The sequence below is a fragment of the Heptranchias perlo genome, chromosome 12 (genome assembly GCF_035084215.1).
Source record: "Heptranchias perlo isolate sHepPer1 chromosome 12, sHepPer1.hap1, whole genome shotgun sequence".
NCBI lineage: Eukaryota > Metazoa > Chordata > Chondrichthyes > Hexanchiformes > Hexanchidae > Heptranchias > Heptranchias perlo.
Genome location: NC_090336.1, coordinates 30,443,191 through 30,468,340, shown reverse-complemented (window position 1 = coordinate 30,468,340; position 25,150 = coordinate 30,443,191). Strand labels below are relative to the sequence as shown.

Genomic DNA, 25,150 nt, shown 5'->3' with positions numbered 1-25,150 from the left:
GCCTGCTGCTCTTGTCCTTCGAGGTAGTAGAGGTCGCGGGTTTGGGAGGTGCTGTCGAAGAAGCCTTGGCGAGTTGCTGCAGTGCATCCTGTAGATGGTACACACTGCAGCCACAGTGCGCCAGTGAAGGGAGTGAAAGTTTAGGGTGGTGGATGGGGTGCCATTCAAGCGGGCTGCTTTATCTTGGATGGTGTCGAGCTTCTTGAGTGTTGTTGGAGCTGCACTCATCCAAGCAAGTGGAGAGTATTCCATCACACTCCTGATTTGTGCCTTGTAGATGGTGGAAAGGCTTTGGGGAGTGAGGAGGTGAGTCACTCACCGCAGAATACCCAGCCTCTGACATGCTCTCGTAGCCACAATATTTATATGGCTGGTCCAGTTAAGTTTCTGGTCAATGGTTACCCCCAGGATGTTGATGGTGGGGGATTCAGCGATGGTAATGCCGTTGAATGTCAAGGGGAGGTGGTTAGACACTCTCTTGTTGGAGATGGTCATTGCCTGGCACTTGTCTGGCGCGAATGTTACTTGCCACTTATGAGCCCAAGCCTGGCTGTTGTCTCGGTCTTGCTGCATGCGGGCTCGGACTGCTTCATTATTTGAGGGGTTGCGAATGGAACTCAACACTGTGCAGTCATCAGCGAACATCCCCATTTCTGACCTTATGATGGAGGGAAGGTCATTGATGAAGCAGCTGAAGATGGTTGGGCCTAGGACACTGCCCTGAGGAACTCCTGCAGCAATGTCCTGGGGCCGAGATGATTGGCCTCCAACAACCACTACCATCTTCCTTTGTGCTAGGTATGACTCCAGCCACTGGAGAGTTTAACCCAGGGGATTAAATTTACAAAAATGGCTGAAGAACTGGCAGAAGTTGATTGGGCAACCCTATTAGATAGGCAAGTACCAAGGACAAATGGGTTCTAATTGCAACCACTCAAACAGAATGAAGCCATATATGTCCCAGTGCTTAAAAGGGCAGGTGGCAAAACAAAATCATTATGGTTGACGAGGAATGTACGGCGGCAAATTCGAATGAAACAGAAGGCATTCTTCGCTCTCATGGCAATTAACCCGCAGGAGAACAGGGAAAAGCATTGCAAGCAATTAAGGAAGACAGAACATAAGAACATAAGAACATAAGAAATTGGAGCAGGAGTAGGCCAATCGGCCCCTCGAGCCTGCTCCGCCATTCAATAAGATCATGGCTGATCTGATCCCAACCACAAATCTAAAGAACACAAGAAGTCGGAGCAGGACCCGGCCACATAGCCCCTGGGCCCTCTCCGCCACCCACAGGGCATTGACCGATCCGAAACAGCGATACAATTAGCTAAGGGATTCTTGAACGAGAAGATGGTGAGTGACTGTGGCAGTAATAGCTTTAAAAAAAAAGGTTTTTCCTATGTCCGTAGTCAGAAGACCATAAAGGACTGTATAGGGCCAATGAAGGATACTGTAGGACAGATTCAAACTGATTCTCAGGTTATGGCAGAGTTGCTAAATGACTTTTGAAGTCTATACTCCTGTAGATGATGCTTATGTTCCAGATGAGGGGTGCTTAGTATTGAACAGCATTATTATTAAAATAGATAGTAATGTCATCTTGGATAGATTAGGAAAGCTTAAAATTAATATGGTTCCAGGTCCGGATAATATCCATCCAAGGTTGATTAAAGAGATGGGGCAGGGGGAGTATTAGATCCAAGGGGGAGTATTAGATCCAAGGGGGAGTATTAGATCCAAGGGGGAGTATTAGATCCAAGGGGGAGTATTAGATCCAAGGGGGAGTATTAGATCCAAGGGGGAGTATTAGATCCAAGGGGGAGTATTAGATCCAAGGGGGAGTATTAGATCCAAGGGGGAGTATTAGATCCAAGGGGGAGTATTAGATCCAAGGGGGAAGACATATAAAATTGCCAGAAAAAGCAGCTAGCCTGAGGATTGGGAGCAGTTCAGAATTCAGCAAAGGAGGACAAAGAGATTGATTAAGAGTATGAGAGTAAACTAGCAGGGAACATAAAAACTGACTATAAAAGCTTCTATAAATATGTCAAGAGAAAGAGATTGGTGAAGACAAATCTAGGTCCCTTAGTCAGAAATGGGGCAAATTATAATGGGGAACAAAGAAATGGCAGAACAATTAAACACATACTTTGGTTCTGTCTTCACAAAGGAGGACACAAATAACCTCCCAGAAATGTTAGGGAACCAAGGGTCTAGTGACAGGGAGAAACTGAAGGAAACCAGTATTAGTAAAAAAAGTACAAGGGAAATTAATAGGGCAAAAGACTGACAAATCCCCAGGGCCTGATAATCTACATCCCGGAGTACTAAAGGAAGTGGCCCTGGAAATAGTGGATGCATTGGTCATTACTTTCCAAAATTCAATAGACTCTGGAACAGTTCCTACAGATCGGAGGGTGGCAAATGTAACCCCACTATTTAAAAAGAGGGAGAAAAAACAGGGAATGACAGACCAGTTAGCCTAACATCAGTAGTGGGGAAAATGCTGGAGTCTATTAAAAAAGATGTGATTACAGAACACTTGGAGGGCATTAACGGGATTGGACAAAGTCAGCATGGGTTTATGAAAGGGAAATCATGCTTAACAAATCTACTGGAGTTTTTTGAGGATGTAACTAGTAGAATAGATAGGGGAGTACCAGTGGATATGGTGTATTTGGATTTTCAGAAGGCTTTTGATAAGGTCCCACATAAGAGCTTAGTGTGCAAAATTAAAGCACATGGGATTGGGGGGAATATACTGGCATGGATTGAGAATTGGTTGACAGACAGGAAACAGAGAGTAGGAATAAACAGGTCTTTTTCCGGGTGGCAGGCAGTGACTAGTGGGGTACCGCAGGGATCAGTGCTTGGGCCCCAGCTATTCACAATATATATCAATGATTTGGAAGAGGGAACTAAATGTAACATTTCCAAGTTTGCAGACGACACAAAGCTGGGGTGGAATGTGAGCTGTGAGGAGGATGCAAAGAGGCTCCAATATGGTTTAGACAAGTTGGGTGAGTGGGCAAGAACATGGCAGATGCAGTATAACGTGGATAAACATGAGGTTATCCACTTTGGTTGTAAAAACAGAAAAACAGATTATCTGAATGGTGATAGATTGGGAAACGGGGAGGTGCAACGAGACCTGGGTGTCCTTGTACACCAGTCATTGAAAGCGAGCATTCAGGTGCAGCAAGCAGTTAGGAAGGCGAATGGTATGTTGGCCTTCATTGCAAGAGGATTTGAGTACAGGAGCAGGGATGTCTTACTGCAGTTATACAGGGCCTTAGTGAGACCACATGTGGAGTATTGTGTGCAGTTTTGGTCTCCTTATCTGAGGAAGGATGTCCTTACCATGGAGGGAGCGCAACGAAGGTTTATCTGATTGATTCCTGGGATGGCAGGACTGACGTATGAGGAGAGATTAGGTCGACTAGGCCTCTATTCACTAGAGTTTAGAAGAATGAGAGGTGATCACATCGAAACATATAAAATTCTAACAGGACGAGACAGACGAGATGCAGGGAGGATGTTCCCAATGGATGGAGAATCCATAACCAGTGGTCACAGTCTCAGGATATGGGGTATGCCATTTAGAACCGAGATGAGGAGAAATTTCTTCACTCAGAGGGTGGTGAACCTGTGGAATTCTCTACCACCGAAGGCAGTGGAGGCCAAGTCATCAGATGTATTCAAGAAGGAGATAGATATATTTCTTAATGCTAAAGGGATCAAGGGATACAGGGAAAAAGCAGAAACAGGGTAATGAGTCAGACGATCAGCCATGATCATTTTGAATGGCGGAACAGGCCCAAAGGGCCTACTCTTGCTCCTATTTTCTATATTTCTATGTAAGCCCCTTACCTGTATCTTCAATAGTTCAATAGAGTCAGAGACAGTTCCCTTAGACTGGAAGTTAGCTCATGTAGTTACTTTTTTCAAAAAAAAGGGGACTAAATCATAGCCAGGGAGCTATAGGCCAATCAGCCAGTCATCAATTATCGGGAAGATGTTAGAAGGAATCGTAAGAGATGCCCTTTCTGATCACTGGGAAAGGAAAGGGGCCATTCGGAATACGACTTCCGAAAAAATAGGTCATGCCTCACAAATTTGATAGAGTTTTTTTTAAAAAGGAAGTCACGACTGTCGTAGATGAGGGTAATCAGGTAGACATTGTCTAGCTGGACTTTCAGAAAGCCTTTGATAAGGTATCTCACACTAGGTTACTTTACAAGACAGAATCTTGTGCTATCAGTAGAAATTTGACAAGCTGGATCAGTAACTGGCTCCAATCCCGCAGCCAAAAAAGTTGTAGTTAACAAAGTGGTTCAGCTTGGAGACGTGTTACTATTGGTGTCCCCAGGGATCGGTCCTAGGCCCACTACTGTTCAGTCTTTATTAATGACCTGGACAGTGGTGTTGGGAGTGTGGTAAGTAAGTTTGCAGATGACACCAAAATCTGTGCAAGGGTTAAGACGGTAGAGGAGTGCAATCAAATCCAAAAAGATTTAGATGTGCTAGAGGAGTGGGCCATACATTGGCAAATAGCGTTTAATTTGGATAAATGTAATGTTATGCCTGTTGGTAGGGCCAACACAGAATACGGTATTGTTTGCAGGGAACAATACTGAAAGAGGTTGAGTGACCAAGAGATCTTGGTGTTATTGTGCACAGATCACTAAAAGGTTCATGACCAATGTGGAGAAACTGTAGTTAAAGTTAACAAGGTATTGGGTTGTATTAATAGAATCACACAGTATAAATCAAAAGGACACCATTTTGACACTATACAGGTCACTGGTCAGACCGCATCCAGAGTACTGTGCCCAGTTTTGGTCCCCCCACATGGTTGGTGATATAATGGGTTTGGAATAAGGTTCAGAGGAGAGCTACAAGAATGATTCCTCACTTAAAGAACCTCAGCTACTCAGATAGGCTCAAGGACCTTGGTCTATTTACTTCAGAGCAGCGTAGACTTAGAGGTGACCTGAAAGAGGTCTATAAAATAATTAAAGGCTGGATAGCGTCTCTATTGATAGATCATTCCAGTTTAACAGGTTGGGGAGGACCAGGGGACACAAGTTTAAACTATGGAAGAGTTGGAATAGACTGGATGTTGGGCGGTTCTTCCTTTCCCAGAGAATTGAGTGTCTCTGGAATAAATTGCCGGCTGGTGTTATGGGTGCTGACTCTGCATTCCTTCAAGAGAGAGCTGGACTGGTTCCTGACTGGGGCAGAGATCGCAGCATATAGAAGGTAAGTGTCTTTATAGATAACACTTGATCCATGTCATCTTCTGGAATGGTTTTGATTGCCTGAGGAGGTCAGACAGGAATTTTACACACTATTTTTTTCCTTTTTGGCCCTGGGTTTTGTCTGTTTTTTGCTTCTCCCGGGAGATTACACGACTGCGGGGGTGGGCGGGGGTACGAGGGTGGGAAGTCAAGGGAGGGAAGAAGTGTTTTGCCATGATGGTCCGGCCATTGTGGTGTGGGGCAGGTTTGATGGACTAATTGGTCTTTTCCTGCTTGTTAATTTCGTCTGTTGGTGTAGTCTTTTAGGTTACACATTCAACTTTTTTTAAAAATCTATCCAAGGCATCGCATACAAATGGATTCCACTGTATTGTTGTGCCGAGGCTGATACACTGAGTAAAATGAATTAATTGAACAAATGCCGCAGTATCAGTCTTCAGCTCAGTTTCTCCACCCATTTCACTAGGGATAATTTGATGATGAACTCACTTATATTACACAAATTATTCGAAATAAATTTTGCAAGAGATTAATGGTTGTAATTCATAATAACCTTCAGCTGATTCATTATACTGATTGGCTTTGGTTTAGATCTCTTCACAACATAATATACTTTTCAAAAAAAGTGATGAAAATGTAACATACCAATAATTTGGTTTTATTCCCCAGTTTTGAACAGTGGCAGTTCCAGCCTTACCATTTATTCTGGAGTTCAAGGACATCAGCTTTATTTCAGACATAAAACCATGTTATCAATCTCAAATGTGCAATACACAAAAATAAAATTAATAGAACATTAGCCAACATACAACTTTCTGTGCAAGGATGACAAACACTAATTGGATTGTAACCCAGTCTACTGCTTTGTTATTCAATTTATTTTAATAGTTCTCCAAAATCAAGCTTCAGTTTGGCTCCAAATATATTCAATGATAATATGACACTCAAAAGATTCACAGCTCTGACCTTACCATAGACTTCAAATCTGAATCTACTGCTTCCCACTACAATATAGTTTTCTTATGCAATTAACTTTTAATTAAAAACAGTTTTCACTGTGCTTATTTAGCATATACACAATTGGCAAAAAAAACATTGAAGCCAATATGCTTTAATGTTGTGCCAATGAGTTTCTTGTATGATACTCTTATTTCATCACCTCAGGTTACTTCCACCAGTGCTTCACCTAAGTTCACAACAATCTAGATACAACCCAAGTTTGGAAGGACAAGATCCAGAAATGTACTGCTGGTTGATTTTCATGGTTCAAATGGGTATGATTTGAAAATTTTACACGCCCAACATTATACTTCACATAGTCTGATGTCTTACCTTAAATATTTTGAGGTAAAACAATTCTTCAGCCGTTTGTTTGTACCAAAAATGCCTCGTCTGATGGCAGTCTTGGTTCTTCTCAAGCGTCTTATTGGTAGACAGCTGCAGTAAGATCCCATTCTGTACCTCCTATAGTATTTTCTACTAAATTCTACTCTGCCTTTTCTTTTTTGCTGTCTCTCGGAAGACTGTTCCATCTTGCACGATGTACATCTTCGGACTAAGCCAATTTTTTTTTTATTGGCCTTATTTATTCAATGTCGGAACCCACAAAAGCCATACTCCAACTCAAAGAAAAATGACTCCATATTCTTGGAGCAACACCCACTGGTACAATAATACTCAATACTAGCTTTGTGCAACTGAATGTTTATTCATACACAAACAGCCTTTTGGTGTCCTGAAGTGTTGGCTTCAGAAGTGCGTTTCTGAATGCACATTTATTTAGGGACAAAAAGGCATTATCAACCGGCAGCAATACCACATCACTATAGCACATCCTATTAAAATCAATCAATAAGATTTACTACCCTTTGTCTTGATTGAATATTTCATTCTTTTATTGGCCTACAAATGGCAGCCCCAAATCTGAGACCACATCCTTATTGTGCACCGAGAAACCCAGCACACTACAGCTGAATAATAAAATTCTTCCTGCCTATGTGCCTTATTTTCAACGAAACATGCCTCAGGTGCTTACACTTTATTCATTGTATGTGTGGCATTTGACAATTTGATTTGAAACTGGACTCAATATCAAGCAGGAAAATCAAGCGTTCTGAAAAGTTCACAGTTCAGCGTACAAGTTGGCGATAGGTACAAAATATTCTAGACATGAACGACTTCAATGAGAATGTCATAGGTGCAGTCCTGGGTTTTTACAATAGAGTGATGTTTCAGTTTTTTTTGGAGGGGGAAAGAAACGTTTAGTAGCTACATTTTGGTTCCACCTGCTAAGGAAAATCAAAAATCACAGCACGACAGAAATCCAAGGCAGCCTTGTAATGGGAAGCAGTAGATTCAGATTTGAAGTCCAAGGTAAGGTTAGAGCTGTGAATCTTTTGAGTGTCACATTATCATAGAATATATTTGTTTGGAGCCAAACTGAAGCTTGATTTTGGAGAACTATTAAAATAAATTGAGTAGCAAAGCAGTAGAATGGGTTACGATCCAATTAGTGTAGGATGCAGACTGATCAAGCAATGAAGTAGGAATGTAGCATACCAAACCTACAGTATTCACCAGCATTTTTTGGTGATCCAGAATTAAAGCTGGTTTCACTCTGAGGGTTTTCTTTAAATAAACAAACCTTACTGAACTACTGTTAGAAATAAGCTGATCCGAATTGGGAAATTAAAAGACTGGAAATGCACAACAGATCAGTCAGCAAGTTAAGAGAGAAACATAGGGTAACGACCTCCATCAGAATTGGTGCGATCGGGCAAACTGAAGAGTCTTTATGGGGCTAACCAGAAGGAAGAAAGGGAGGGAGAGAAGGACAACAGGTGGAGTTGAAGAACACAAATATGCTACTACATAGCAAAAGAGGCAGCTCATGGATTTGATAATCTGTACATTCATTTAAAAATGCTGGAGTCAGGTATGAAGTACTGTACACCATACAAAGGTCATCTCAATCAGGCATTTGAAGAGATATTGGAAAGAAATATGGCTGTGAAAAATGGATTTTGGCAAATCCAGTGTCAAACAAAAACAGAAAGGGACATAAAAACAGAAAATGCTGGAAAATACTCAGCAAGTCAGACAGCATCTGTGGGTCAAGAAACAGAGTTAACGTTTCAGGTCGATGACCTTTCGTCAGAACTGGAAGATGTTAAAGAGTTAATAGTTTTTAAGGCAAGTGCAAATCCAAGAAAAGGGGTGGGGGGGCAGGGAGGGAAGAACAAACGGGAAGGTCCAAGATAGGACAGTTCACAAGACCCATGAAAATATGAGTCTCCGCTGTCCCCAGAACAAGATATTTCCAAATGCAACCACCTGAGCATGTGCCATCATCTGCACTTTTACAAAGACATAATAATAACAACAAGTTTCTACAGATTCCCAGCTAAAACTGTGCCAACTAACACCTTTTGAAAAGAGGAGAGTTGAATGAAAATCTGGCTAGTGATCGGATTGAATAAAAAGCACAGGTAGAGGCAACATGAGGGGGAAAAAAAACTTATGCAACAAGTTGTAATGGTCTGGAATGCACTGTCTGAACGGGTGGTGGAAGCAGATTCAATAGTAACTTTCCAAAGGGAATTGGATAAATACTTGAAGTGGAAAATTTTGCAAGGCTCAGGGGAAAGAGGACTAACTGGATAGCTCTTTCAAAGAGCCAGCACAGGCATAATGGGCTGAATGGCCTCCTTCTGTGCTATATCATTCTATGATAGTAATGTGGAATGTGATGATTCTTGCAGGTACCTGAATAAGATACAAGATCAGAAAGATATTCTGGAATGTTCTGGTTTTTACTTTAAGGTGGAAGAAAGAGAAACTTGACGGAATGTTTCCTCAGCAGATTAAATGAGTTGGGTAGGTTCCACTATTGGGTGTATTCCACATGGACTGTGGAAGGAAAAGGCTGTGTGGGCCAAATGGCCTTCTTTCTTTTCCATGCCTTATGTTTTAAGCCTTACGATCACACTGATTGACAAAAACTGCTTCTTCCACTAGCTTTTCCTTTCTCTGGACAGGTGGAATTACCGTTTGTCCTGTCATCTTTGATTGACATGTGAACACAAACAGGTGCAATCAACTCTCCATTGCCTGGAACACACTTCAAGCAGCTCCACAGATAAGACAGTCATGCCACTTCTACACATTATGTTCCATTGCGACATAGCTCTACGACTTTTTTGTAAAAACACAAATGCATCACAAAGCCCTCACAATCACGGATTTTTTACGACAGTTAAAAATTTATAAATGCTTGCAAGGCAATCTGCATTTTGTATTTCTTTATAGATGACTTCAGTTACATTGGTAGACTGGAGAAGCTGGAGTTGCTCTCCTTAGAACAGAGAAGTTTAAGAAGAGATTTGATAAAATTATGAAGGGTTCAGATAAAGTAAACAAAGAGAAACTGTTCTCACAGATTTAAGGTGATTGGCAAAAACAACCAAAGGCGACATAAGGAAAAACTTTTTTACACAGCGAGTAGTTATGATCTGGAATATGCTGCCTGAAAGGGTGGTGGAAGCAGATTCAATCATGGCTTTCAAAATAGGAATTGGATAAATACTTGAAGGGAAAAAATTTGCAGGGCGTCGGAGAAAGATCGGGGGAATGGGACTAACTGGATTGCTCTTGCAAAGAGCTAGCACGGGCTCGATGAGCCGAATGGCCTCTTTCTGTGCTGTAACCATTCTATGATATCATAGCACATATAAGGATCATGGCCATCTTGCAACAAAATACTTGTAAACTGTCCACCTTTGACTGACCATATTCTGGGGGCACAAGACAAAAATCAGTGTAGACAAGGCACCTTCCCCAAGCATCAATTCGGAGGTGCTACTTGCTGGCGGTCCTATGCATGCCCAGCACTATGCACTTGTAGGTGTCAGTTGTCACGAGATTGGGAATTCCTGCCCACAGTGTGCAACACAGTCTGAGTGGGAGTGCCAGCAGGTAATACTTCAGCAGTGCTGCTTGCGGAAAAGAGGGACACAGCAGCCAAGTGAGGGGTGAACAAAAAGAGGGGAGATGCCAGGACCACCATCTGAAGGTGGGGGCAAGGGGAGAGAATAGAATCTAGCAGCATTTGGGAGCAGGGGAGGATAAGGGGAACAGAATGAGAGAAAAAAAAAATCAGGAGCAGCGGGTGGAAAAAGAGAAAATGCCCCCAGACCACAGCTAAAAATAAATCTTTTACCTTCATTACAAGCATGCAACAAGATTTCATTGACCCAGCTCATTCATTTCAGCTGAAGTCAGAGTAATTGTTTGCTTTTCTCATGATTACACACATAAGTACGCATGTATTTATCACACTTACACACACATACCTCATGATATTCCCCATATGGGAGCTAGGATAGAAAAGCATCACCTGACCGTCACAATGAAATAATAGATGAAAAGGCTTTTTTTTATTACATGGATTAGCAGTTGTCATGGGTCTCCAGCAAACCAAGATGAAGCAATTTCAAACTGACCTCTCTATTCCATTCAACACTAAACTCCAGAGTTTGCATGAAAGAGCTATAAGCTTGTTTGAAGGCTTGGCATGGGCTAGCAGTGAAAGTGAAGCAACACTTTTGTGACATACATACTTGGCCAACCTACCCAATAAATGGTACTGTTTGCTTTTTTAAAAATTCGTTCATGGGATGTGGGCGTCGCTGGCGAGGCCGGCATTTAATGCCCATCCCTAATTGCCCTGGAGAAGGTGGTGGTGGTGAGCCGCCTTCTTGAACCGCTGCAGTCCGTGTGGTGAAGGTTCTCCCACAGTGCTGTTAGGAGGGGAGTTCCAGGATTTTGACCCAGTGACGATGAAGGAACGGCGATATGTTTCCAAGTCAGGATGGTGTGTTACTTGGAGGGGAACATGCAAGTGGTGTTGTTCCCATGTCCTTCTATGTGGCAGAGGTCGTGGGTTTGGGAGGTGCTGTCGAAGAAGCCTTGGCGAGTTGCTGCAGTGTATCCTGTGGATGGTACACACTGCAGCCACTGTGCACCGATCGTGAAGGGAGTGAATGTTTAGGGTGGTGGATGGGGTGCCAATCAAGCGGGTTGCTTTGTCCTGGATGGTGTTGAGCTTCTTCAGTGTTGTTGGAGCTGCACTCATCCAGGCAAGTGCAGAGTATTCCATCACACTCCTGAATTGTGCCTTGTAGATGGTAGAAAGGCTTTTGGGAGTCAGGAGGTGAGTCACTCGCCGCAGAATACCCAGCCTCTGGCCTGCTCTTGTAGCCACAGTGTTTATATGGCTGGTCCAGTTAAGTTTCTGGTCAATGGTGACCCCCAGGATGTTGATGGTGGGGGATTCGGCGATTGTAATGCCATTGAATGTCAAGGGGAGGTGGTTTGACACTCTCTTGTTGGAGATGGTCATTGCCTGGCATGAATGTTACTTGCCACTTATCAACCCAAGCCTGGATGTTGTCCAGGTCTTGCTGCATGCGGGCTCGGACTGCTTCATTATCTGAGGGGTTGTGAATGGAACTGAACACTGTGCAATCATGAGCGAACATCCCCATTTCTGACCTTATGATGGAGGGAAGGTCATTGATGAAGCAGCTGAAGATGGTTGGGCCGAGGTCACTGCCTTGAGGAACTCCTGCAGCAATGTCCTGGGACTGAGATGATTGGCCTCCAACAACCACTATCATCTTCCTTTGTGCTTAGTATGACTCCAGCCACTGGAGAGTTTTCCACCTGATTCCCATTGACTTCAATTTTACTAGGGCTCCTTGGTGCCACACTCAGTCAAATGCTGCCTTGATGTCAAGGGCAGTCACTCTCACCTCACCTCTTCTGCATTTGTTCGCAGGTCCTGTGGATGGCATATAAGTAGTTGACCCTAGCTCATGCCAGGCAAGCAGTATTGCTGTCCTCAGGGACAGTACCCTGGAGAGCCAAACAAGATAACCCTTCCTCGCACTCACCTCCTGCAGCAGCATCTTCACTTAGCCACCCATTCAGATGATTGAATGCAGCACCGCTTCATCACTTGCCCACAAACTCAGTTTCCTGCCTCCACATCCATTGCCAATTACTTTTTTGCCCAGTATAGCCTATAGAAAGACTAAAAAGTAATTTTGTCTCTTCTTTAAGCAGCGACATCCCTTTAATTCTGGCTTGCAGTCCTGTAAGGGCTCCTTCAAAAGGCTGTTGATCCACACTATTACTTAGCTACCACCGCTGCCGCAACCACCACCCCCACCTCGTCCTCCCACATCCGCTTTTACAAGCTCATGTTGGCAAGCTCAATCCAGGCTGGGAGTGCACCTTATGCACTAAATGAGGGCTGTCCCCAGAAGATCCAGCATAGTCAGCTATCCTCAATTTCTGCAAGCACGTGGCTCACAGTGCACCAGACCCATCACTTCAGTGCCAGCACCAGAAAACGTGCTCGTGTTTTTGCACCTGTCAAGAATTTCTAATCGCAACAGCACAAATTTGCAGACGTTAAAGCAAAATAGACCTTCTGAAGAACACAAACAGTTTTTTTTTCTACATGCTTTACAAGGTTGGAGACAGAACCTGGCTTGAAATCACAATGTGAACACAGCAGTGTTCAGAAAAAGAACTCCTGGTGCCACGATTTGATAAATCACACTGCACTGGTGACATATTTAGAATGCTGAAGCATCAGCACTAGTGCCCTTTATGTTGACCTATATATGGGGTATAATCAGTGCTACAGAAGAGTTTCAAAATTTTGATTTTCTTTTAAACTATAGCCTTTCAAGTCAACCTTCCCCTCACAAACATGTTCCTTTCTGCATTATTTCAAAGCAGTCATTAAAGAATTCAAAATAATCAAACAAACATGTTAATTTAACAGCGGGAAATTAATGTGAACTTGTCAAGCAGAACACTGAAAATAGCTCACAGGAAATTAAACACCTGCTTGTGAGAACCGTGAATGATTCTTCCTCTCCCTCAGGGATGCTGAGGTCCACTGTTTTGCTAACTCAGCACAAACTAGGAATTGGACCAGAGACTCCCGGCTCTTTTGTGTAGTTCAGTCCATGTGCACAAATCGTTGAAGGTGGCAGGGCAGGTTGAGAAAGCAGTTAAAAAGCATACGGGATCCTGGGCTTTATAAATAAAGGCATAGAGTACAAAAGCGGGGAAGTCATGATGAACCTTAATAAAACACTGGTTCGACCACAACTGGAGTATTGTGTCCAGTTCTGGGCACCGCACTTTAGGAAAGATGTGAAGGCCTCAGAGAGGGTGCAGAAAAGATTTACTAGAATGATTCCAAGGATGAGGGACTTTAGCTACATGGATAGACTGGAGAAGCTGGGGATGTTCTCCTTGGAACAGGGAAGGTTGAAAGGAGATTTGATAGAGGTATTTAAAATCATGAAGGGTCTGGACAGAGGAGATAGAGAAAAACTATTCCCATTGGTGGTAGGGTCAAGAGCCAGAGGACATAGATTTAAGGTGATTAGCAAAGGTGACACGAGGAAAAACTTTTTTTTAACGCAGCGAGTGGTTGGGATCTGGAATGCACTGCCATAGGGGGTGGTGGAGGCAGATTCAATCATGGCTTTCAAAAGGGAAGTGGATAAGTACATGAACGGAAAAAAACTGCAGGGCTACGGGGATAGGGCAGGGGCGTAGGACTAGCTGGATTGCTCATGCACAGAGCCGGCACGGACTACGGGCTGAATGGCCTCCTTCCCTGCTGTAACCTTTCTATGATTCGGTAACACACCAGGCAGTGTATTTATTCACTGAGCCACGAGGATAGTAATCAGGCAGGTTTTTTTTTTAAAAAAGGGTTAACAAATCTTCCATATAGTGTCATTCCCAGTCCAAAAGTACATTGTTTCGTAGGGTGGACTCATCAATGCCTGACATTAACCCACTTTCCAGCACATGTAGAGACACAGATGAGCTATATTAATGGATAAGAAGTGTTCAACTCTGAAAAACCCACTGGCAGAAATAGGTGGTGATCGACTAATGGGGCATCAAAACAAAGAAACATTGATGCCCAAGAGCCCACCAATGCAAACTGATCTGCCAGTGGGGGAAAAAAGCAGAGACAGTGCTGGTTATTCAGAGCACTGACACCACCTCCAGTCAGGACCTGCTGAATCTGAATGTACAGGAAAGTGTTACCCATGTTCTGCTTTTGGTAGTGAATAATGCATGAGTTTGGGGCTGAGCATTGGTCAGGTTGAGAAGCCTAATGTTGATTGTGATGGACCAAGTTAACTTTGAAAACTAATTGAATGGGTAGCTAGTGGCATAGTAATGATAGTGGGCCTTCTGTTGCTTGTATATTAATCTTCTTTTCAGTCAGATTCCAAGTGCCCACCCTCAATGCCATGAATTCCAGTTTCAATTGATTGGATTTACAGGTCTGTTGCCAGTTAAATCTGGGTCTGCCACTAGTCCACAGAAACCAGATTGAGAAGCATGAACAACAGGAGTTAGGTCACGGATGCTCAGCTTTTGGAATCCGACTTAAAAGGACCAACATAAAAATCTATTACAGAAAAGATTGATCTCCGGATTGATTTCCAGTCTGTGCTAAGTTGCCGAAATCGCTACAACTGGCCTCAGTGCCCCAAGAAGGAGGCTGTAAGAATGGATTTGCACTGAAATGTGCGATTGTGGGTTATGAAAGTCTAGCCACTGGAGTCTAAATCTGCACTGAATTGTCTGAAAGTGCAGACAAGAGTCCTTAAAATTAGCTGAGCGCTTGGAGCTATCTGGTCAACATGACATGAAAGCAGCTCTCTGAACAAGCTCTCTGGCGGTAATCTAACATAATTTAATAAGCACTGTATCCAACAGCTTAGAAAATAGGCTAAAACTTAAGACAGACAGAAAAGCACTTCCTCACAATTTATACTCAAAGCCTCTCACATCACTATTGCATCTAGAAAAGAACCAGAATTATTTCCTTGTCAAAGCAACTTATGGCCAAAAGGTTTCACATTTTACAATTCATTCTCAAATAAAATGAAAGATAAGCTTTCCAGAAAATTCTCAAGTGCTGCAAAATCTGGTATATATAGGATTTTACGGTGCAAGTATCTGCAGGTACTATTCTGCTAACATTTCAAATTATATTCTGAAAGGATTTATGCAACCTTTTCTATCAATACTGTTTTTGCAGAGGTAGGATATGGTCACCATCAATTTGGCTCAGTTGGTAGCACTCTCATCTCTGGAACAAAATGAGTTTGAGAGTCCAATAATGAAGGTTTCACCCATGCCAACATTTTAGAAAAGAACTTACATTTATCATGCCCTTTACAATCAATGAATTACTTTTGTAGTGCAGTGACTGTTATGTGTGCTGTACTAAGGGAGTGCTGCACTGTTGGAGGTGCTGTCCTTCAGATGAGGCATTAAACTGAAGTCCCATCTGCCATCTCGGGTATCATAGCATGGTAAAGCACAGGAGGAGACCATTTGGCCCATCGTGCCTGTGGTACTGTTCAAAAGAGCATCCATGTATCCTGGCCAACATCCCTCCTTCAAACTACATCACCAAAAAAAAGTGGCCATTCATATAGTTTTTGGGACACTGTGGGCCCAGATTGACTCTTACATTTGCCGACAAAACAGCAGTCACTGCAGCCGAAAATAATTCATTGTGTGAAGCACTTACATATTTTGACTTGGTAAAGCGCGATAGAAAATGTAAGTTTTTTTAAAAATTGCTCTCACTAGCCTTGGTCTCGAGTAGTCAGATGGGCACATGAATCAAAATTCCTCTCTTTGATGATGTTGATTGCCTTATAGGTTCGCACCAATGCCTCATTCTTTCGGAAAAAGCAAGGAGATAGGCAATTGTCCACGCTTCACAACATAGCCTCAGGTTAACATCTTGGTCCCTCTGATGACTAGAGATCAGCATGGTAATAGTTTTGAAGGATCACAAATCAATATACTTTGTGAAAATGTTATTGTGGATAGAGAAGTAGCTACTTTAGAAAAAATAATTACCCTTCCCTTCCCATAACATTATTTCCAAACACCTTTGTTCTTCAGTAACCTGCACAAGTCGCAGACTTCAGAAACGGAAGGAACACAGGAATAATCTGGGACAAGATGGCGTTCTCAATAAAAACCACTTCACCAGCAGTTTAAATAAAATTACATCAGCGTGGCTTAAACCTTTTCAAATTTGCAGCACATCAGATGACTGCTATAATTGGACTGTGAGATATTTAATAAGTAACAGCACAGTTTTACAGTTTCATCGGAGACAAAAGGTGAATGGTGCACTCAGAGCTTTTCACCGAGCAGATGGGACCAGTGAAGGGCTTAGATTTTAATTAACTTTCACCTCTTGTCAGATCTGACTAAGCTTTCACTGAGACTGAAGTCACCTGCTGACAATCTGTCAGCTGACATATAATGAAAGCAAACAGCATACTGAAGGAAAACATCTGTAGGATGTATTGTGTGGTATCTGCAGTACCTGTCAACCTAATGGGAAAAGAGCAAGGCTTGTGCCCTTACATATATACACAATAAAGTAACACAAAAGTATTGAAAATTATTCGAATATAATGCAGTCAACCATCATCTAGAATTCACTCACTCGCATCAACCCACCAATGCTTTCATCTACGAATATGTTGTATTTCTTACAGCAAATGCCCAGTGAGTTTATCCAGTGAGTAGTTAAGACATACAGACCAGCAAAAGCACAGGTTCAATCCATGATCTGTGGGGGGGGGGGGGGGGGGGGCTAGCTGATCTCAGGTTGGGGGCAGCACATCATCTCTGGACCAGGAAGTGGAAAATCCTCCAGGGTTCCCTCTCCTGGTTGTAATCCAGCGACAACTACTGTAAGTGCACATGTAGGGACACTGACCAAGGATGTGATAATGAAATAGCCTCCACCTATGTTTGAATAATCTGGCAACATTCACTGCAGCACACACATGAAGAATAGCCAATAGACGCAAGTGAGGTACTCAGAGGGGGTGGTGGGGGGAGAAGAGCAACTGGCATTTGATGAATAGTAACCAAGTGAGGAGCTGATGTTTTTATGGGAGGGAGGAAGCAGAAAAAAGACAGAACATGGTGAGAAAGAGAAAAATTGAAGAACAAAATGGGGTGACAAAAAAAAACCTATATTTTTATTTGAAATACAATTAAAATACATGGTTTTTAAATCAGCAGGAAAACTCAATAATCCTTTCTTTTGTATTGTTCATAATTAGTTCTGCAACTCCATGTTTGAAACTCTCAAAACAGGTTTCCACCCCTGCCATAGCACTAAAACAACTCTATTCCAAGTCACAAATGACATCCTCTCTGACTGTGACCATGATGCACTATCCCTCCTCATCCTTCTGGATCTCTTTGCAGCCTTTGACATGGTCGACCACACCATCCTCCTCCAACGCATCTCCTGTTGTCCAGCTGAGTGAGACTCGTGTTGCTTGGGTCACTCTTATCTATCCAATTAAAGCCAGAACATCTCCAGCAATGGCTTCTCTTCCCACCCACACACCATTACTTCTGGAGTCACCCTAGTATCTATCCTTAGCCCCCACCTCTTCCTCATTTACATGCAGCCCTTCAATGACATCATCCAAAGACATGGCATCAGATTCCACATGTACGCTGATGACACCCAGCTCGACCTCAACACCACGTCTCTCGACCCCTCCACTGCCTCTGCGTTGTCAACCTCCTTATCCAACATCCAGTCCTGGATGAGCCGCAGTTTCCTCCAATTGAACATGGGGAAAACCAAAGCCATCATCTTCATTCCCCGCCACGAACTCTGTACTCTCACCACCAATTCCATCCCCTTCACTGGCTACTGTCTCAGGCCAAAACGGACTGCTCGCAACCTTGGCGCACTACTTTATGTTAATTGTATGATTTATACCAATGAATGTTAACTGTATTCAGGTGATATCAATTGGGTGTGTCTTTATGTCTCTGTATAATGTCAACCAATAAAGGCTTGGAAACAACTAAAGAGCAGGCTCCAGTATTCTATCCTTCACCATATGGCTATCCAATTATAACACTTCACTCAGTACAGTTTCTGATCCCATAACCTCACCATCACAGAGACCACCGAGTTCCACCTCTAACAATTGCCCATCTCTACCCCTGCCTCAGCCCACCTGCTGCTGAAACACTCATCCATGCCAGACCCAACCGTTCCAATGCTCTCCTGGCTGGTCTCCCATCCTCCACCCTCTAAACCTCAGCTCAACCAAAACTCTTCTGCCCATACCCTAACCCACACCAAGTCCCGCACACCGATTACCCCTGTGCAAGCTGACAGTCTACCAACTACTTGAATTTAAATACTCATCCTCATGATCCCTCCATGGCCTCGTCCTTCCCTACCTCTGTAACCTGCTCCAATCCGACAAGACTGCATTCCTCCAACTCTGGCCTCTTCTGCATCACCCACTCTCTTTGCTCCACAAATGGCAGCTGTGCCTTCAGCCATCTAGGCCCTTTTCTCTGGCATTTCCTCCCTAAACCTCCCTCTGCCTTTCCACCACTCTCTCCTTCTTTAAAACCCTCCTTAAAACCTACCTCAGCGAACAGCCAGTTGGAAGAAGTACTGGAACCACAATTGATGTGAAAGGAGGGGAACATTTGGAGTGTAAGCAACTCTTCAGTGACAACTCCATTAGAAAACTGAAGGTGACAATGATTGTCATGTATTGTTAGGCAGAGGATGCGTACATACATTAGAATTTTTTTGCATGAGATTATGCACATAATTCCACAAGATAAATGTATATGGCACCATCTCAGCTGTATTAAAACCTCGACAAAAAAGGTATCCTGCATGTGCCCCAGGAGGTTACAAATCACCATTCATCACCCCTCTAATTAACAGATAGGACTGCACAATGGAATTATACCCACTGCAGGACTAAGCACACCAAACATAATCAGCATCAATACTTTACAACACAGTCATCGTATACCCACATACTCTTATCATCAATTTATTTTTGTGAATTCAAAGAAAAAAATGAGGACGCAACTTGTATTTTTCTCAATTTTCTGATTCGTCCTGCAGTACAATTCTACAAGCAATAGCAGCCATCGGCTGTTTTGCTTTGGTGACCACTCTTAATATGTGAGTGACTGTGGGCTATTTTTCCATGAGTGCATTAATGTCTTCCATCAATGTTCATACACATGCACTCTCCAGTGCAGGATTTAAGTTTGGAAAGAAATTTGTTTTCATATGGAGGCTGCTTTTGTCATCGTAGTCGCTAGTAAATTGCCCCCTCCCTAAACCAGGGTGACGTAACCACAGACTCGCTCGCACTTCCCCAGCTGAGATCAGCCACCTCAGCAGAAAACAGTTCAAAGCCCAGACCTTCCTGGTCAGCAAATGCTTCAGTATTTTACCAGGATTGCACCGAAATGTTTTGATCTGCAAATCTATATTCAAATAGCGTTCTTCTGAATAGCATTTAGTTTTCTCCTTTCCCCCAGTGCAAGCTTCCTGTACTATTCTGAGCCAAGGAAGAGAGCAGCCTACCTGGCTCTCTGATAATTCAGCTAACAGTCCACTGGACGGCACATAACAGAAATGGTGTCAGTCTTGGGAGGCTAGACTTCTACCAATGAGCCAAATCAGAAGGCTGTGGGATCAAGTCCTACTCCAGCGACTTGAGCATACAAATCTAGGCTGACTCTGCAGTGCAGTTCTGAGGGATTGCTGCACTGTTGGAGGTATCATTTTTTGGATGAGACATTAAACTGAGGCCCATCTGCCCTCTCGGGTGGGTGTAAAAGATCCCATGGCACTATTTCGAAGAAGAGCAGGGGAGTTCTTCCTGGGTGTCCTGGTCAATATTTACCCCTCAACCAACATCACTAAATCATTTACAACCATCTTCAGCCAGAAGTGCGAAGTGGATGATCCATCTCAGCCTCCTCCGGAGATCCCCACCATCACAGAAGCCAGTCTTCAGCCAATTCGATTCACTCCACGTGATATCAAGAAACAGCTGAGTGCACTGGATACAGCAAAGGCTATGGGCCCCAAAAACATCCCAGCTGTAGTGCTGAAGACTTGTGCTCCAGAACTAGCTGCGCCTCTAGCCAAGATTTTCCAGTACAGCTGCAACACTGGCATCCACCCGACAATGTGGAAAATTGCCCAGGTATGTCCTGTCCACAAAAAGCAGGACAAATCCAATCCGGCCAATTACCGCCCCATCAGTCTACTCTCAATCATCAGCAAAGCGATGGAAGGTGTTGTCGACAGTGCTATCAAGCGGCACTTACTCACCAATAACCTGCTCACCAATGCTCAGTTTGGGTTCCACCAAGACCACTCGGCTCCAGACCTCATTACAGCCTTGGTCCAAACAAGCACAAAAGAGATGAGGTGAGTGATTGCCCTGACATCAAGGCAGCATTTGACCGAGTGTGGCATCAAGGAGCCCTAGTAAAATTGAAGTCAATGGGAATCAGGGGGGAAACTCCCCAGTGGCTGGAGTCATACCTCGCACAAAGGAAGGTGGTAGTGGTTGTTGGAGGCCAATCATCTCAGCCCCAGGACATTGCTTCAGGAGTTCCTCAGGGCAGTGCCCTCGGCCCAATCATCTTCAGCTGCTTCATCAATGACTTTCCCTCCATCATATGGTCAGAAATGGGGATGTTCGCTGATGATTGCACAGTGTACAGTTCCATTCGCAACCCCTCAGATAATGAAGCAGTCTGTGCCCACATGCAGCAAGACCTGGACAAAATCCAGGCTTGGGGTCATAAATGGCAAGTAAAATTCGGGCTAGACAAGTGCCAAGCAATGACCATCTCCAACAAGAGGATAACCACCTCCCCTTGACATTCAATGGCATTACCATCGCTGAATCCCCCACCATCAACATCCTGAGGGTCACCATTGACAAGAAACTTAACTGGACCAGCCACATTAATGCTGTGGCTACAAGAGCAGGTCAGGGGTTGGGTATTCCACAGCGAGTGACTCACCTCCTGACTCCCCAAAGCCCTTCCACCATCAACAAGGCACAAGTCAGGAGTGTGATGGATTATTCTCCACTTGCCTGAAGGAGTGCAGCTCCAACAACACTCCAGAAGCTAGACACCATCCAGAACAAAGCAGTCCACTTGATTGGCACCCCATCCACCACCCTAAACATTCACTCCCTCCACCACCGGCATACCACCTGCAGGATGCACTGCAGCAACTCGCCAAGGCTTCTTCGACACCACCTCCCAAACCCGTGACCTCTACCACCTAGAAGGACAAGGGCAGAACACACCACCTGCACGTTCCCCTCCAAGTCACACGCCATCCTGACTTGGAAATATATCGCCGTTCCTTCATAGTCACTGGCTCAAAATCCTAGGACTCCCTTCCTAATAGCACTGTGGGAGAACCTTCACCACACGGACTGCTGCAGTTCAAGAAGGCAGCTCACCACCACCTTCTCAAAGGCAATTAGGGATGGGCAATAAATGCTGGCCTTGCCAGCGACGCCCACATCCCATGAATAAATAAAAAAACTAAAAACAGATTATGTGGTCATCACATTGCTGTTTGTGGGACCTTGCTGCGAGTCTATTGGCTGCCGCATTTCCTACATTACAACAGAAGCTACACTTCGAAAAGTGCTTGAATGGTTGTAAAGTGCTTTGGGGTGTCCCAAGGTCACGAAAGGCACTATTTAAATGCAAGTCTTTGTTTTCAGACTGGGTTAAGCCCCTTTCCCCATGCAGTGCTGAGCCTTCACACAGTACTTCCCCACAATCGCAGAGTGCAGAGCATGACCCATATGCAGCAGTGTTCTACCATTCAATCACAGGATCTCCCACGTGTCATGTCAATGTTCTGCCCATGCGTACCAATTCATATCGCACTGTGGAATTTGAAATCCATTGACTGAAAAGGTTCAATTTTCTGAACATTTAAAAAGAGCAGAAAATGCAATCATTCCGAAAATTTTCCAGGGAGGAATGTTGGTCAGAACACAGTGAGAACTCCCTGATCTTTTTTTAGTGCAGGAGAGAGGCATCCATATGCTAGCTTCCCCGATTTACATTAGAATCATAGGAATTTACGGCACAGAAGGGGGCCATTCGGTCCGAGTCTGTGCAGGCTGAAAAAGAGCTATCCAGCCTAATCCTACTTTCCAGCTCTTGGTCCATAGCCTTGTAGGTTATGGCACCTCAAGTGCACATCCAAGTACCCTTTAAATGCAATGAAGGTTTTTGCCTCCGCTACCCTTTCAGACAGTGAGTTCCAGATCCCCACCACCCTCTAGGTGAAAAAATTTCTCCTCAACTCCCCTCTAACCCTTCTACCAATCACTTCAAATCTATGCCCCTGGTTACTGACCTCTCTGCTAAGAAAAATAGGTCCTGCCTATCCACTATCTAGGCCCCTCATAATTTTATATACCTCAATTGAATCTCCCCTCAGTCTACTCTGTTTCAAAGAAATCAACCACAGCCTATCCAATTTTTCCTCACAGCTAAAATTCTCCAGTCCTGGCAACATCCTCATAAATCTCCTCTGTACCCTCTCAAGTGCAATTACATCTTTCCTGTAATGTGACCACCAGAACTGTACACAGTACCCTAGCGTGGTCTAACTAGTGTTTGATACAGTTCGAGCACAACCTCCCTGCTCTTATATTCCATGCCTCGGCTAATAAAAGGAAAGTATCCCGTCTGCCTTCTTAACCATCTTATCTACCTGTCCTGCTACCTTCAGGGATCTATGGACATGCATTCCAAGATCCCTCTGTTCCTCGACACTTCTCAGTATCCTACAAATTATTGTGTGTTCTCTTGCCTTGTTTTCCCTCCCCAAATGCATTACCTCACACTCCTCCAGATTGAATTCCATTTGCCACTTTTCTGCCCACCTGACCTCTTCCTGCAGACTACAGCTTTCATCCTCACTATCAACCACACGGCCAATTTTCGTATCATCTGCAAATTTCTTAAATGTAGGGGGCGTGATTAAGTCTATATCATTGATATAAACCACAAATTGCAAAAGAACCCAGTACCAAGCCCTGCAGAATCCCACTGGAATCAGCCTTCCATTCACAAAAACACCCGTCAACCTTTACCCTTTGCTTCCCGCCACTGAGCCAATTTTGGATCCAACTTGCCACTTGCCCTTTGGTCCCATGGGCTTGTACTTTTTTTGACCAGTCTGCCTTGTCAAAAGCCTTGCTAAAATCCACATACGCTACATCAAACGCTTTACCCTCATCGACTCCTTGTTGCCTCCTCAAAAAATTCAATCAAGTTTGTCAGACACAACCTTCCCTTAACAAATCCATGCTGACTGTCCTTGATTAATCTGTGCCTTTCTAAATGATGATTAATACTATCCCTCAGAATTGTTTCCAATAATTTGCCCACCTCCGAGGTTAGGCTGACTCGCCTGTAATTACTTGGTCTATCCCTTTCTCCCTTCTTAAACACTGGTACAACGTTAGCAGTCCTCCAGTACCATGCCTGTCGGCAGGGAGGCTTGGAAAATGATGGTTGGAGCCTCTACTATTTCCTCCCTTGCTTCTCTTAACAGCCTGGGATATATTTCATCTGGGCCTGGCAATTTATCTGCTTTCAAAGATGCGAAGCCCCTTAATATTTCCTCTCTCGCTATGTTTATCCCATCCAATATTTCACATGCCTCCTCAACTACAATGTCTGCATCGTCGTCCTCTTTTGTGAAGACAGACAAGTAGAAAGATTAATAGAAACAGCTCCCCTATCTCAATGGGAAAATGGTAGGCCTTTGAAATTGTGGGTCCACAATTATGCTGCCAGTTTTTGCACCGGTTTTAGCAGTCTAAAGGCAAGGAGCCAGCAGACAAGCACCACTCTTCTGGTGATCTGAACTAAATTGGCATCAGTGTAAAAATGCCTTTCAATAATGCAACAAGATCTTTAATATCCATCTGAACTGGAAGAACAAGCAGATGGAGCCCTGGTTTAACATCTCAGCATCCCTGGCAATGTAGCATTCTGTCAGTACTGCACTAAAGCACAGCTTGCATTGTGAACTGAAATCTTGGTGTAGGGCACAAACCCACAATCATTTGACTCAGAGGCAGGTATGTGATCAACTGAGCCAATGTGATACACACAGACATTATAAATGATTCTCACATCCCAGGAAGTAAAATATGTCAATAAATTCTCTAAATGTGCTAGGTTATAAAAAGCAAATATAGTCAAAATGGCTTTCCTTTGACAACTATTATACATTGTAGACAGGAGGATTCGAAACACTATTCAATCTTCGTGGGGCCAGCAAATGAACAAAGTTGGTCCATGAGCTCAACTGTTTAAGTACTGAGCTCCTAACACCAATACTGGTCACAGACCTGCTCATTGCCTCACCCAGCAGAGCTATATTTGGGTGAAGGGACGTTTCACTGGTTCCCACTTAGTTCACCGGAGATAGGTTGTGGACGGCAGCAATTCAAGCATGTTCAATCGCATTTGGAGGAGTTGCAGGGGGAAAAGTGGGAAGGAGAAAAGGAGGCTGGAGTTGAAAAACAGATATGGTCCAGCCTCAGAATGAGGCTTCTTTAGTGCATCAGTATCGATACAGAATACGAAAAAAAAAGATTTTTTTTTTTTCCCCCACCCCACTGGAAACCTAAAACATAAATTAGAAGACCAAACTACTCTTCCAAACTAGAGCAGAGCATGTCGTGGAACTGTTAAGAGTATGAAATCTCAAACAAAGTCCCAGATCTTGAAACTCCAATATAATGTATGACATTTACTGCTATTTCAAGTGATGGAAGTATTCAAAATCATGAAGGGTCTGGTCAGAATAGAGAGAAACTGTTCTCATTGGTGGTAGGGTCAAGAACCAGAGGACATGGATTTAA

The 25,150-nt window shown here is 43.6% G+C and overlaps 1 protein-coding gene across 4 annotated transcripts in view; it reads right to left on the bottom strand.

Annotated features, from left to right (window-relative positions):
- Positions 1–25,150, bottom strand: part of plekha7b (pleckstrin homology domain containing, family A member 7b) — a 426,620-nt gene that overhangs the window by 308,754 nt on the left and 92,716 nt on the right. Inside the window, exon 1 of one of the 4 annotated variants that reach the window (XM_067993878.1) lies at positions 6,597–6,805. The exons of the other annotated variants lie outside the window; for them this stretch is intronic. Within the exon in view, the coding sequence (XP_067849979.1) occupies positions 6,597–6,796 (200 nt within the window). The 5' untranslated portion in view covers positions 6,797–6,805. Of the gene's footprint in view, positions 1–6,596; positions 6,806–25,150 lie in introns of those variants that run through there. 4 annotated transcript variants of the gene reach the window in all.